The sequence below is a fragment of the Dermacentor silvarum genome, chromosome 11, assembly GCF_013339745.2.
Source record: "Dermacentor silvarum isolate Dsil-2018 chromosome 11, BIME_Dsil_1.4, whole genome shotgun sequence".
NCBI lineage: Eukaryota > Metazoa > Arthropoda > Arachnida > Ixodida > Ixodidae > Dermacentor > Dermacentor silvarum.
Genome location: NC_051164.1, coordinates 21673506 through 21687967, shown reverse-complemented (window position 1 = coordinate 21687967; position 14462 = coordinate 21673506). Strand labels below are relative to the sequence as shown.

Sequence of the window (14462 nt, the reverse complement as noted above, 5' to 3'; positions counted from 1 at the left end):
GGCACGCTATGTATGAAAGAGCATCTCTCTTCTCTGCAGGAAAAAGCTTTTGCCTGCTCGCTCTCCGGGGACATGCGTCTGAACAGACCGGCAGTTTGTGACGACGACCTGTATGAATAATAGCTGGTAACCACTTTCAAAGTCCACAAGATTTCAGCATCTGTGACCATCTCATAGGAACTTAGAAGCACCATCTAAATCCATCGCCTGCGATGAAAGCGCGCGGGTGGGTTTTTCGCTTGTGCTAGCCCGCTGTTCGTCTGTCCTCGGGGCAAGAGTACCGTGCTTCCTGCCACCGCCTTCATTGCGCCACTGCGCTTCGCACTCTTCACGTTGCTCTTGAGAGCCGACTCACCCATTGCCACAATGTCGAACGTTTTCCGCATGGTTTACATGTGGCTCAGTGTGGTACCGTCGTGTCCGGCGCAACCCAGTTCTTGTAGCTGTCATTGCTAAGCCACTCGCTCTGAAATTTACACTTACCAGGGCATTATTCCGGTGTTTCTCAGAGGATCCCGCTTAGATTCAAAGACGGAATTTCACCTTGAAAGTCCCGTTGTGCACAGGCGTCCATCACAACACAACACACGTGCACCACACACTAGATACCACATACAAAACGCAATCCATTGAATATGGCATAGTACAGACACAACAGAATACCGATTGGACTCCTGCTAATGTGGCCAGCAGCTCAACGAGAATCCGCTATCCATGTAGTGTTAATGTTCGTGCGAAAATTATCAATAAAAATACTGCGTGGGAGCCAATTGTGAAGCGTGAGATGCTGCAATTAGGACTGGTACTTTTGGTATGTTGCAGTACAAGGTATTCTATTTTGTAGTTTCAGCTCCGATGGTAGTACAACGATAGCGGATGTTCGTTAAACTGCTGGCTACATTAACAAAGGCACTGAAAATCAGTGGTAAAGTTGATCCACCATAGCTCTCTTTAGCTTCACTAACTTCAGCTCGCGCGCAAGAGTGAAAGTGGCACAAGGGAGACGGACGGGCGAGGAGCGAAACTGAACTGATAGGGTGAGAAAAGCAGCGTAAACTGCCAACCAAGCCAGCACCGAAGCGCGGCACGGGTCTCTCGCTCCGGTTCGCGGTTTGACGCGGTGAAGCCTTTTATTTTTTTCCGCGCACTTCTGCAGAATGAAACCATGTGTGTTCGCGCCGACGTATTGTTTCTGAAATAGGGGGTTTGTCAGATCGACGCCGATCTACCACAGCAAGGAGGTCGCAAGGTCGATATCACAGTGCGTTGCTCACGAAATTCAAGGATTTACAAGGAAGGAAAAAAATTCCCGGACTTTCAAGGGCCTTCAAAGCGCACTTTTCAATTTCAAGCGTTTTCAAGGATTTCAAGTATCTATACTGGTAGAATGAACTTAATGTTGTAGTGAAGAGCCAGACTTAAGAGCTTTCCGAATCGCCAATGCATCACCAATGCCAGTACTGTCACGCCCATCCGCTAGGGGAATATCCAAACAACTTGGCTTGGTGCTGCCTTTTTGGACCAAGGAGTTTCGACAGAAAGTGCCGATTTAAATATTAAGCACGAACTATCGCTTATACTTTGTATTAAGCGTGAGACGGGGCTAAGCGATGGCTTATTTTAAGATTAAATTCTTTCCTTTACCACCGAGAGCAAGCCGCCAGCACGAATTCGGGACGGAGCGGGTGGTCCGAAGTCGTTTGGGCGCTGCCATGTTGGTACGCATTCAAATATCCTTCTGCGGTAGTTAACGGTAGAAGCCGCACATGGCGCCTTGGCCACACCGTATCGCGTATCACGCGAAGGCAAAGCTAATAAGGCAACGTCGAGGGTAATTAAGTTCGGCGAAGCCGTGGACTGGGAAAAGGAAGACAGGTTGGGAAAAGGGTCGAAGGAAAATGTTTCGGCTCTCCCAATCAGTCAGATAGCCTGTCACTATTCGGATAGTTCCTTCATCTGAATATGCGCGAAAGAGTGCAAGTATCGGTGAACCTCATAATGCGCTGTGTGTCATTGTCTCTGATGCGAGCTCTGGGTGGAACTACGACACTTTTTTTCTTTTTTGTCGCGACACCGTGCAGGTATGCAAAGGCAACGCGGGCCCGTTCCCGCACGCCAGAGCTCGTGCGACGAGTTCGCAGCCGTGAGGAAGCTGCTGCTGTGCGGCGTCTCCTTCCACCGGATGCTTCCAGCGTCCAGCCCTGCTCAGAATGGTTCCTCGTCCTCGGAGTTGGCTAAAGTGGACGACGGGGAAACTGCAGCGCTGTGCCCGTAAGCCCTTGTAGGGCTACTAGCATAACATTCTTTACTGTTTTCTTTTTTGCTTTGTATGACAGCCTACTCTCCTCCTACCCCTCCCCCACAAAAAAGAAAACCAAAGAAACATTATGCAGAAACTAACGACGATGATTGGGATTGTAAGCGAATAGCCCGAACGAACGACGAGCGAGCGAGCGAGACGCTGTGTGCTCTGGGACCACCATCTGTATATTCATGTATGCATGTATATCTTTTTTAACAAAAGAAATACACTGGACTGAACTGAACTCCTCCCTCCTGCCCCTCTTCACAATTCGTTTGTCCGATAGCACGCAGCCTTTCCGTCAGTGCATTTCTTTGCCTTCCCTCGTCTAAGTCCGACCACCGTCATACCTCCTCTGGCCTACCACCAAAACAGCCGAAAGAGCCCCACCCGGCAAGAACAAGAAAGAAGAAAACTAGGAGGTGTCAGAGAGGCCTAAAGAATTTTCTATATAGCTATTTTGCGTACCAGTTTCTCTGTCTTTTCCTAAAATGTGCACATGTGTCACGACGTAATGACACAAGAGATAGATAGACACGTGAGAGCAGAATTCGCGCCGACTCGCTCGGTCGTCTGCTCTGCTGCTGCTGCTGCTGTGGAGCGCTAAAGAATATGACAAAGACGCAGCTCGCGTGAAGGATAGGTGTACGCAGAGGCGCGCTGGTGCGGAGGCACTGCAATATCATGAGGTATAATCATCATTAACACTTCAACCGACTATGTTAATTCAATTTTACTGCATAAGTTTAATGCATTTCAATCTCAAAGCAGTGTAGGATCCTATAGCCATCATTGCTATAGGGTAGCGCGACGACCAGCTCAAGCTGATCCAGAGAGCAGAGAAGATGGCAAGAGCCAGCGGATCCCTGGACTTGGGGCCCCGACCATTAGCGATGACCCATTGGGGCAAGATAAAACTATCTTTGAATTAAAGTTTATCTATCTATCTTGTTTCACAAGTTCGCAACCTATAGCAGCGTAAAGATAAAGGGGAATTAGACGCGGGAAATAACATTGAAAAAAGTGGCGAACTTGGACAAATAACATTTTAGGTTGTACACTATGCATTGGAGAAAGAACTACAAGGGGCAGGAAAATTCTTGCCGAGTTTTATTTCATGCGGAATGGAATTCTAGGCGATTGATCCATTAGGCTCAAAGTAGTGTGGCGGAGGCCGGCCTTGGCGAAACTGAACGTCAGTGGTATATATATTCTTTCACCCGCTTCAAGGTTGGTGAAGGAGATGAAGTACTGCATGTACTCGGCTACCAAAGATTCTGGGTGCGCGGAGTCGCTGTTCTTCAACACGGAGGTGTCCCTGCTCAGGAGACGACTGCTCGCGGAGTTCGAAGGCGTCTGCGATGATACGCTGCCTTGGAATGAAAGCAGCACCGATTCGACAAGGAATCGTCAAGGTACGCCAGCCTAAACAACAGATCGGTTTACTCCTTCGTGCTTCTACTGGCTATATTTTCTTCGGCCGGCGTTGTAAGCATGCACGGTGATTTCCGCTCACTAAGCTAGGCATTGTCAGAAATGCGCGTTTCTTTCCGTCAAAACACATACTTTCAATGCCCTCTCCTTGATGAATCGGGCTTCAAAGTTATTAAAAAAAAGGAAAGCGCTGGACATCAGTGATATCGGAAATGGCTGTGTGTCGTTTTCGCAGATGCCACTTGCCCAAAAGGCGGTAGTCCTGGTGTAGCCATAACAAAGCCACCTTCCTATAATCACAATCTGACAGAAATTTGTTGTTCTGTTTCATGAGACGTACGAAAGGGTAACGCAACTATTCTCTATTCTGTTCATGAACCCGGGTAAAAAAAATGCAGGAAGACTTGATGCATACCATGCGTAGAATTCGCGCATTGCTCGTAGTTTAGCGCCAGTTACAGGTGCACTGCTTGGTACCGACTTGGAAGACATGTTTTGCGACTCGTGGGACTAGCTGGTGTTGCAGAAGCTGCCGTTGCTCTGGTGTTTGATTCAAAGCAGTACCTTTGCTAAAATATTGCTTCAATATGTCATTTTTTATTTCTATTGATTTGAACACAGCTCGGTATGCCATATTTCATATACCACCCGAGTCATGGTCAATACTCCATTACGAATGGTGCCGTTGTGCGGGGTCGGGCGACAAACACTCTCGAGGAAAGCAGTCTACAGATGAACTATGGGTAACTCTGACGTAATCGGTCTGTTGAACAATTATAAATAAGTTCGTTTTGTGCCCTCTCCTCGCTGTTATCCTCCCTCCCTGTCTTTTACCCCCCTCCCCACTGCTGACCGCCGTTCAGGTGTCAGCAGTATGCGCTAGACAGTTACGGAGCGGTCGGCAGTAAATTTCCTGTCGCTCCCTTCCTTTTGTTTATAGTGATCTATTATAAAGCTGCACTGCTAAATCGCGTCACACTTTCTAACTTGGTCCTTTGCACGCCGCGGCTGGCGCCACTCTATCGCCACCTTCGCTACGAGTAGGACATATTTGAATTGGGGGGAGGGGGGGGGGGGGCTAACTTTTCGAAACCACCCAGTTGGCTATGAGCGACGCCCTAGTGTTGGGCCCCGGAGTACTTCCGAGCACCTAGATTTCTTTGGCAAACACCAGTAAAAGGTGCAGGAGTGTTCTTGCAATCCGCCTCCATGCGAGTGCAGCCGGGAATCGAACCCTCGACCTCGTGCTCAGCAACATTACGCTATAGCAACTGTGCCACCACTGCGGGTAACTATGACGTCAATACCGGTTTGACGCACCTCCGTGCGTCCAATATGTCTTTCCCCGGGCTGTGACGCTTCCAGCGAGCTGCCAAGTAATTATAGCCGTTCTGTCGGTGTACAAACTCCCTTCCCTGTTGCGCAATGCTAAAGCGCAGGTTTTGCCGCTCTTCCGCGTACGTTTGGGCAGGCGCTCACATGCGCTTACCGCAGTCCATGGAGAGTATCATGCCCTCACACATTTGAAATGGCTTTGCAGCAACAGTATCCGTCACTTCTTCAAGGCACCGTATACCTTCTTTTTGGGCCTCGTGATTCTCCACGATTGCTTTCTTTCGAAGCTGTGTGCTTTTCTCGGGTTCGTTCGTTGGATTTCCGTGGATTACTGTGTATCCTGTGTCTTTTATTTATTTCTTCCACCGCATGTGATTGCTGGCATCAATAAAAGTTTGTCTCTCTCCGCTGCATGTCCTCGTGCTTGAGCTTTCCTCGTCTCTTCAGAAGCGCCCCACTTGCGTCCGCGCGCGCACTCATCACTTTCAACTTCCTTTTCATCTTGGCACCACTTCACTGCGTGCACCACTGCACCACTCCTCGCGTACTTCACTCATCACAAAGCCCCCGTCTTGAAAACTCTTCGAAAAAAAAAAAGGCTGCCACTCAGTAACCGACAAGTCGACTACAGCACATATAATTGAAGTTATCAACAATGTCCAGTCCACGTGCACCACGTAACATATAAGTTCAATACCATACCAGCTCGAAACAAAGTAGAGCATTCATAGAAACAATTTGTTGAGTTCGAGTTCCAAGTTACCGAAGTGGCCACAAGCTATTCATCAGCTCTTGGATTATTCCATTCCAGATGAAACAACTGACACGTTTCACCTACTTGTCGCCGGTTAGCATTGGCACCTCTTTGATGCGACCTCGGAGAGAAGAAGCTCGGAGTCGGTGGCTTCGCGTGGTAGGACTCACAAACTTAGCCCATTTGAAAGCATTCGCCTTGCTGGAACCGAATGAAGTTAACATGGTCCTAGCCTCACAATCTATATTCTCCGCTAGCCAGATGCTTTCCTGCTTTCTTGGAGTTCCAGGAGGTATGCTAGCGTGCTGTCTCGACTAGTCGGCGGACTCTGCAACCGACATCTCAGCACAGCTGGTGTCTATCACATGAGCCATCAGATTGCATAACTGCCTGTTCAATAGACATAGGTAAATGCGCAGCCAATGTGTTACCCTTTCCATTTCTCCAATTAGGAATTTCTGATTATATGATATTGGGGCATCCCTGAGCAGAAGCACTCGGCCATTTATCCACCTTTGAAAGCATCCTATCACGCACAACTTGCAAGCACACGTCATCACTATACTCGCCTGCAGGATGACTTGCCTCACAAGCCATTTACGTCTTTCCTTTAATCTACCATCGCCTCTTTGCTGAGAACCTCCGTACTCGCCTCCTGTTTTCCAAATTGACTTATCTCGTCTTTACACACGCAAGAAGTTGAACTCACCCTCTCGTGAGGTGAGCCATCCGAGTGGTCCTCAAACATGGCTGTCGAGACCACTTGTTGCTGCTCTAAGCGGTACGCCTGAAGAGTTACCTTGCTCGCTTCGTACTCTTCGAGACCCGCCGTGCGGTTTAGCGGCCATGGTGTTGCGCTGCTTAGCACAAGGTCGCGGGATCAAATCCCGGCCACGGCAGCCGCATTTCGATGGAGGCGAAATGCAAAAACGCCCGTGTCCCGTGCAATGGGGGCACGTTAAAGATCCCCTGGTGGCCAAAATTATTCCGGAGTCCGCACTACGGCGTGCTTCATAATCAAATTGTGGTTTTGTCACGTAAAAACCCAAATCTCAATTCAATTCACTCTTCGAGGTCACAGCCCATGCGAACAGCGCTTTTCTTCGAGCTTTCTAGAGGTTTCTGCGCGTCTTTATCCAATGCGCTTTCACGCGCACAAGTTCGCGTGCGCGCCTAATTTTGGGTGGAACTTGCTTGTTCCCTGCTACCTGATGCACCTTTGTACTCACTGTGGTCCATTCTGGGACGATGCTGGTCTCTTTGCCGCCACCTCTACGTCACCAGCTTGCTGAGCACATGGCTCAACAGAAAGGCCGTGGCGAGGTTTCTTGGCGGTCGTTGCACAGAGATTCGGATTCGCTCCAGGTAGAATTTTTTTTTTTGGAACGCGCGTCGTCAGACGTTACCTGAATGGAGCTTACGCGCGAGTCAAGCTCGCGAATCTCTTCCTGTAGACGTACCCTCTCCGCGACCGCGACATTGAGACACATCTGCAACGTATACTCAAGTTCAGGCTGATCCCTCTTCGCGTTTCGTTCACATTCTAGCGCCCATATTTTCGTATGTCTCTCGCATTCTATCTGATACTTTTTGACTTCCGGATCCATATATGTATACACATATGTTGTGCAGCCGATGGTGGTTTGCTCCGGACCACCGTCAGTTACACTTGGCTCCCCGAAGAAGTAGGGCGTGTTGACGAGTGAACTCCTGAGCAAAACATTGCAATGTGGTGAACGTAGTTTACATCATGGATCCGGGTCGTCGAAGATGTGCGACGAAGTGCTATCGCATTCCTCTCGGATTTACCGCTAAATCGCCACTGAAGTGTTCTCCGGGCGCCGGCCAAGGGTCTGCCCGCTGCGCTCCCTTTCGCCAGGTACACCTCCTTTCTCTCTTCTGTCTCTGCAGCTCTGCGTGTTGCACGTGCGGCAGACCACTTGATGTGCACACTTCAGAGGAATAATCAAAACGGCCCAGAGTCGTAACCTGAGCTTACCAGTGGACCGCTGCCGACGTCTTTTTTTTTTCCTCATGCCACGACTCCTTCCAAACCCAAGCGTTCAGCTAACCCTGACAACTATCGAGCGGTCATCATTAAATGCACTTTAAGAACTCAAAGCATAACAAACTACTTTGTCCTGTTGCGGACGCCGATTTGTGATGCAGGTTCTTTTTAGTAACGCTGTGGGTCACTCAGGCATGACCTCAGCGCCCCCAAAAGAGGACAAAACCGTTGGTTCATGCTGACGTACAAAAGACATTTAATACCCAAAAAGCGGGAAATAGGCGGGTAACGTTTATGAAAACATTTTGCAGCTAAGATTCACATTAACATGAGAGAACTAATATCTGACTAACAACATGTATTCGTGCCAACTGGAACATGCGCGGTATAGCACCCGCAAAACAGTTCACCGTTTCATAATGAGAGGGACGGGATGAAGGGTCAAGGGCGTTGATCACCAAGGCAGTGACGGGACTGATCGACAGTTTGAGGATGGCTAGCTCGCTGTTGTGTATAGAAGGCTGACGAGAAGCAGGCGCCGCGCCGAAAACCTTGAGAATGAAGTAGCAGGGAACTGGGACGTCCTGACCCGGCACGCTGCATGCAAGCTTAGGTCCGCAGCCCAACCGCTCACGTGCTGCAGGTTCTGTTAAGTTCTGCCGACATGCCCAGATGTCGACAAGGCTCGGGCTAGAAAATCCGTGGCTTGGCGACGAAGCGTAAGAGAGCGACCGGCCCTTGAATGGTAGTCCCGGGTGGTTGAAGTCGTGGTGGCTCGTGTCCGAATAAATAAATAAATACCGACATCCCGTCTTCAACTCCCGAATTGTAGTGATTTGGGCCTGTTGGTTGTACATCAGAAATAGTTTGAAGCGCAAATACACAGACACAAAAGAGCACATGAGACACAGACGAGCGCAAACTACCGACAAGGTTTATTGACCACCACACGTGTTTATACTATGTTCACCATTACCGCTGCACATGCGCACAATGTCTTCTAAGAAAGGACAGTACTTTATCGGACAGGTGTACAGAAGGTGTGCTGATACAGGCTGAGCCTAATGAAGTTATCTTTTCAGCTTCTATTATCTCACGGGTGAGCCTATGGTCACTTCTGCTGACAACAGCACACTTTTCAAAAAGAGGTTTACATGGGCAGGAACTGCAGTGCATCGCCAACCAACCATCACGTGCCGTTTTATTTATTTTTAACGCGTGTTCTTTCAATCGTTCATTCAAACATCTCCCCGTCTGCCCTATGTATTGCTTGCCACATGTTAGCGGCATACTGTTGACTACATTAGCAGTAAAGTGAACAAAAGGGTCTTTGTGATGCTTATTGCAGCCTCTTTGATTACGAACGTACCTCTGATTGCAGAATTTCATGAGCTTTTGTGGTGCCGAAAACACAACATTAACTTTCGAGCGGCCTGCAACCTTTTTGATATTATGTGACAGCCCATGAATATAAGGGATGACAGCCACTTTCTGATGCGTGTTGGGGGATGAAACCTGTGACCTGTTCAGCGGATTTCCGCTGAACTATTACATCAAACACTTGCCTTTGCTTCGAGTTGTCGACAAATTCGACTTCGCCCTGCCATCTGCTAGCCGCCTGGTTAGCTCAGATGGTAGAGCGGCTGCCCCAGAAAGGCGGTGGCCCCGGGTTCGAGTCCCGGACCAGGATGAATTTTTCTTCAACTGCGAGGCTTTCTTTCGAGGAACCCGGTTGGGTTTCCATTGTAGCAAATTGCTACATTTGGGTGGAAGTCTCAGTTTCCCTTTAATTACTTATCTCCACCTAGCGGATTTCCGCTGAACTATTACATCAAACACTTGCCTTTGCTTCGAGTTGTCGACAAATTCGACTTCGCCCTGCCATCTGCTAGCCGCCTGGTTAGCTCAGATGGTAGAGCGGCTGCCCCAGAAAGGCGATGGCCCCGGGTTCGAGTCCCGGACCAGGATGAATTTTTCTTCAACTGCGAGGCTTTCTTTCGAGGAACCCGGTTGGGTTTCCATTGTAGCAAATTGCTACATTTGGGTGAAAGTCTCAGTTTCCCTTTAATTACTTATCTCCACCTAGCGGATTTCCGCCGAACTATTACATCAACCACCTACGGGTGTATAAAACAGGCTGATGAACTACGAAGAATAATGCAGTCTGAGAAATGACTATGGTGTCTAATCTTCTAATAGAGAGGATTCATACATATTTAAGAACGTTTGTACCGTCAGTAAAAGAAATGTACACAATATTGAGGGCAGCCTAACTTCTCTATGTAATACGTAATTGGCAACAAAGTTCGGTAATCCGCAGCACAGTCGCAGGGCTTCCCGCTCAAGCAGAACAAGGGGGATAATTCATAAGCTAGCGCACCACAAAATAATTCACATCCAAATTCTAAAATGGGGCGCACGTATATTTTGTATATCATTAGAAGTGAGTCTGTCCGCATCCCTGACTGGTTGTTGCATAGCTTACGTAGCATGCCTTATTTAAGCGAGCTGCAGTTGCCGGGAAGCGTGAGAAGCAGTCAGGGATCTTTAAATGCTATCGCGTTCCACTCTTTCAGACAAAGCTTAAGCGTCCTTCAATTTTTTTTTGAGAGAGACAGGAAGATGACAGTTTCAATTCGAGTGCGAACGTAGGTAGATGATGCTCTAGTTAACATGAATAGGTCATTCGTTTTAGTTGGCATTTCATGTTCTGTTGAATTAGATTTAAACAGGTCAACTAGTACGTGAAGCAGATAACCGGTTGCTTCTCAGGGTAATCAAATAGGCGGTAGAGGAAGAAAAAGGTGAGGGCCGCAGATTATGTGCGGTCGTGAGGAAATTCGCAAACGTGTACAAAAGAACGGCTCGCGCAAGACAGGGATAATTGGAAATTGCTTAAAGAGGCGTCGTCCGTCCTCCGGCAGTAGGCATTGGTAGGTTCATGATGATAATGACGAAGATATTAGAGCCAAAGCTGTACTACGCCACGTCTCGCAAGGTCATTCATCACGTCGCAATGACCTTGAGCCGCAGGAGCGTAAGTGTGGCAGGTGTGACGTCACGCCACGTGATCAGCTGCGAAGAGGCGTCGCAGTTGCGCTCGCTCGGAGCCTCGCCACTGCGGTACCACGTGACCATGCGAGGGTTTAACGGTTGCTTCGCCGGCGCTTGGTCGCTGAATCTCGCCAATGGATGGCGCGCCGGCTGGGCTGTCTGTGCGTGCGCATCAGCGCTAGCGACAGGCTGGATCCAATAATCCAGTAGATATAGCTAGACTGCAGGCTGCGAAATCTGAAGCAAAGGCAAAATTGGCTGCTGAAACACCGGAGCAAAGGGAGGCCCGATTAGCACGTTATAAGAAGCTTACCAAGCGCGGAAGCGTGCAGAAACACTGTGTGCATAGTCTTTGCAAAACCAAGCCAAACAGACCTTTAGCTCGTGATAACTAGGTTTACAAGAGGTAAACCTCAGCCAATTTGTTAAAGTTCAAAATAAATATAGGGTTTTATGTCATTTATACTGCAGTCTCGATTGCACAATTCCTATTGCACGTGCTAAGTTTTCGGGACCGCCTTTTTTAGAGGTCCTGGTCTGCTTGTTTTGAGTATCCGAGAAACCTCAAGCACCAGAAAATAAACTACAAAGTTTAGCCATATCATGCAAACATGGGTGATCTCACTTAAGTTGATACCCAAGATAATTACAAAGCTACCAGTGAGCTCCATCAGGTCTGTTTGCAAGCGTACGTACACAAGCCACATCAGTATAAAATAAGCGTGCCGATATTGGGTATTGTTCGGATTAACACTGCAAGCAGCGTTCGAATCTTGGTGCGTATAATTCGTATGCTTCGCAAAGTTTGTTACATTCCGGCCACTTCGAACAGAAACGTGACCTTCACTATTCGGGTTTTCACTTTATTGTCAGCATATTTCAGCTAACTTATGAAAGTGCTCAGCAAAGTTTTTATAGTATTTGATGTATTTTCGGTGCAGTCAAATTTTTCTCCTTATGAATGACATAATCACTGTAAGGAAAAATGAAATGGTTACCTTTAAATCCCTCGCGTGACTACACAGCTGTAACGTCAGAGACAAGACAACCATATACAAAATATCATTCTTTTGTAACCCGCAGGATGCGAGCTCAAGGAGTTCACCCAAGAGTGGGAGACGTGCGAGGCAGCCAGAGCTAACAAAGTGGCCCACAAGTATCGAAATGGCACAGGTCCACCAGGCAGGGCTACCATGAGCGAACGTCCGCGAACTAGGTTTTGCAGGTAAGTTACCAAGGGGCTTTAAATGAGGACCGTTGGTAGATCACGATCTATCAATGGTCTCTTGATTACTCAAGTCCACACAGAGCAAATTTATGCACGGGGTTTAAAGTTTCGAAGCCATTCGCCTAGCTTCGAAGCGGTTCCCGAAAAATTACGAAGCCATTCGTCGCTGGCCACATGTGAAAAAATTTAGAAAAGTTTAGAAGGAAAAACGCAAAGAACGCAAACGATTATAGACACAGTGCAAATTTAACAGGCACCAGAGAAGATGCTGCAGAAAAAAAAAGACTTTTATATCTTCGGACCTCGTGGACTGGAGATTAAAAATTCCCAACTTGGCCAAAACACCCACCCTATCGGCTAGCAAGCTTTAAAAGGAGTTGCTCAACGAGTTGGTGCGATTTACTATAATTTGTTTTCAATAGTTCAAATACATTATTCATGTATTTTTCTTTTTACTATACATTCTCGCAAACGGCGCGCGAACTGTGCGAACCATGCTAAATGAAAAAACAGACATCATTGTGCTAGCTACATGTCAGAGTGTCATTGTATTTGCATTGTATTCGAAAAAAAAGCTGGCATGTTTGTTGCATGTGTGATACCATGGCCCCTCTTCTGACGTCTTTCCTTTCACTCAATGGCAGCGGCGCTTCTCTATGTCGTGTTCTCCATGAATTAAGGAAGTAAACCAGCCGTAGAATTACGCCACGCAGCCAGCGCTCTTGAGCCAACTCTCTGTGAAGCCGTACCCTTGGCTTTTTATCTTTCAAGAAGTCAGCATGACACCTGATGCTGCGCCCGGCAGACTTCGCCTAGTATGTATGGTTATACTGAAGGTTTAATTGGATACACATTTGTTCCGGTTCTTTCCCAACCTTTCCGGTCGTTGTTTGCAAAGTATACATTTATCGTCTTTGCTGCAACGTGTTTGTTCCGCAGCCTCATGAGGCGGTGGTGCCCGTTGTTTTTTCAGAAGAGCAAGCTAGCGGTGAGCGGGGTTCGCGCGTGAGTGGAAGGCACTAATTGGGATATACAGCGCTGCAAAGGTAATCATAGACAAACAACAAGAACCCGAGCGTGAACGAGGCAGCGCTGCTAACCACTGATTTATTTTATAAGTACACAGGGCGAAGGAGAATCACGCACAAGAGTGCCCATGCGCAGATACCCATGCGCAGAACATGAAAAATGGACAAAACGAACAAGGCTCGAAATAATGCAAGGTGGAATGAAGAACGCGGACTAAAATTTACACGTGTGATTTATCACTTCGCCTTGACTTCTACTTTTTGATTAGACCATTTGTGCGCATGCTCCGCGCTTTTTCCTGATCGCCCAGAATGGAAATTTGCCTGTCCGTGAGCGCTATCGACGGTGAGCATACGCACAGACCGCGCTTTCCTGAGAACATATTGTAGGCTTTTATATTAGTGCTCACCGCATGGGGATGTTTCTGTGCATGATTCCACTTCAGCTGTATTCTTATGAAATAAATCAGTTGTTATAAGTGCTTCTTCGTTCATGCTATGTTGAAGTTGTGTGTCTAACATACCTTTGCAGCACTGTATCCAGGTTATGCTTTTCCAACTAACTACGAGGCAAGGCCTAATCAATGGAAAGCACCAGAACCGTGACATGATCACATTTTATTGCTTTACAATAAAACATGTGATCACAAGTATTGCGGTTTTATTTCGTTGCGCTCGCTCCTAGGTTCTTTCGTTCCTACATGGTGTTCGCTATGTGGCGTTTGTATTCTGCGCCGACGCTTTATATGAATAACCTGAAACATAGCTTCGTTTCACAGCGACATCTCTGGCTTCCTGCGGTGCCTGCGCGACTCGGCCGGCAGACACCACTGCCCGGCGCTGGCGCCCGGTGAATCAAACTCGGGACACAACGAGCTGTTCGAGCGGCTCGGGTACATGGCTTGTTCCTCATCCGCCTGCTCGCCGCTGGGCAACCGTTGGGCTCTGAAGCTCGTGGTGTTAGCTGGCTCAGCGCGCTTCGTAGCGCGTCAACCCCCTGGCTGGCGGTAGCGTACAACGACCGGCGGCAATAAAGAGAGACGCAGCATCGGTGACGAACCATAATGAGAAGTCTGTTTTGTTAGTTAAAGAAGAACATTTAGCCCGTGCGAGTTCTTTTACTGCGATATCAATTATTTGGACACTCCAGGCGCATTTATGCCGTCGGCATCGCCGTGATGTTCCGTATCAAGCCCAAGGGCTTGATACGGAACCGTCGCCGTCGCCGCGCGCCGTATGCTGCATGTGCGATTGAAAGCCTGCGAGGAGAGCCAAGATCGCAGCTCAATCTCGCGCGCGCCAGGGAGGAAAGTGGGGAG

The 14462-nt window shown here is 48.1% G+C and overlaps 1 protein-coding gene and 1 non-coding gene across 10 annotated transcripts in view; both read left to right on the top strand.

Moving 5' to 3' along the window:
* Positions 1-14192, top strand: part of LOC119434118 (uncharacterized) — a 210484-nt gene extending 196292 nt beyond the window's left edge. For all 9 annotated transcript variants that reach the window (XM_049658195.1, XM_049658188.1, XM_049658194.1 and 6 more), the window contains exons 14-17: positions 2082-2271; positions 3533-3717; positions 11971-12112; positions 13923-14192. In XM_049658195.1, coding sequence (XP_049514152.1) covers positions 2082-2271; positions 3533-3717; positions 11971-12112; positions 13923-14154 — 749 coding nt within the window. In that variant the 3' untranslated portion in view covers positions 14155-14192. The remainder of the gene's footprint in view (positions 1-2081; positions 2272-3532; positions 3718-11970; positions 12113-13922) is intronic.
* On the top strand, positions 9450-9523 carry Trnas-aga (transfer RNA serine (anticodon AGA)). Its single transcript has one exon. It is a non-coding gene; the product is annotated as a tRNA-Ser (tRNA).
* Positions 14193-14462: the final 270 nt, after the last annotated feature.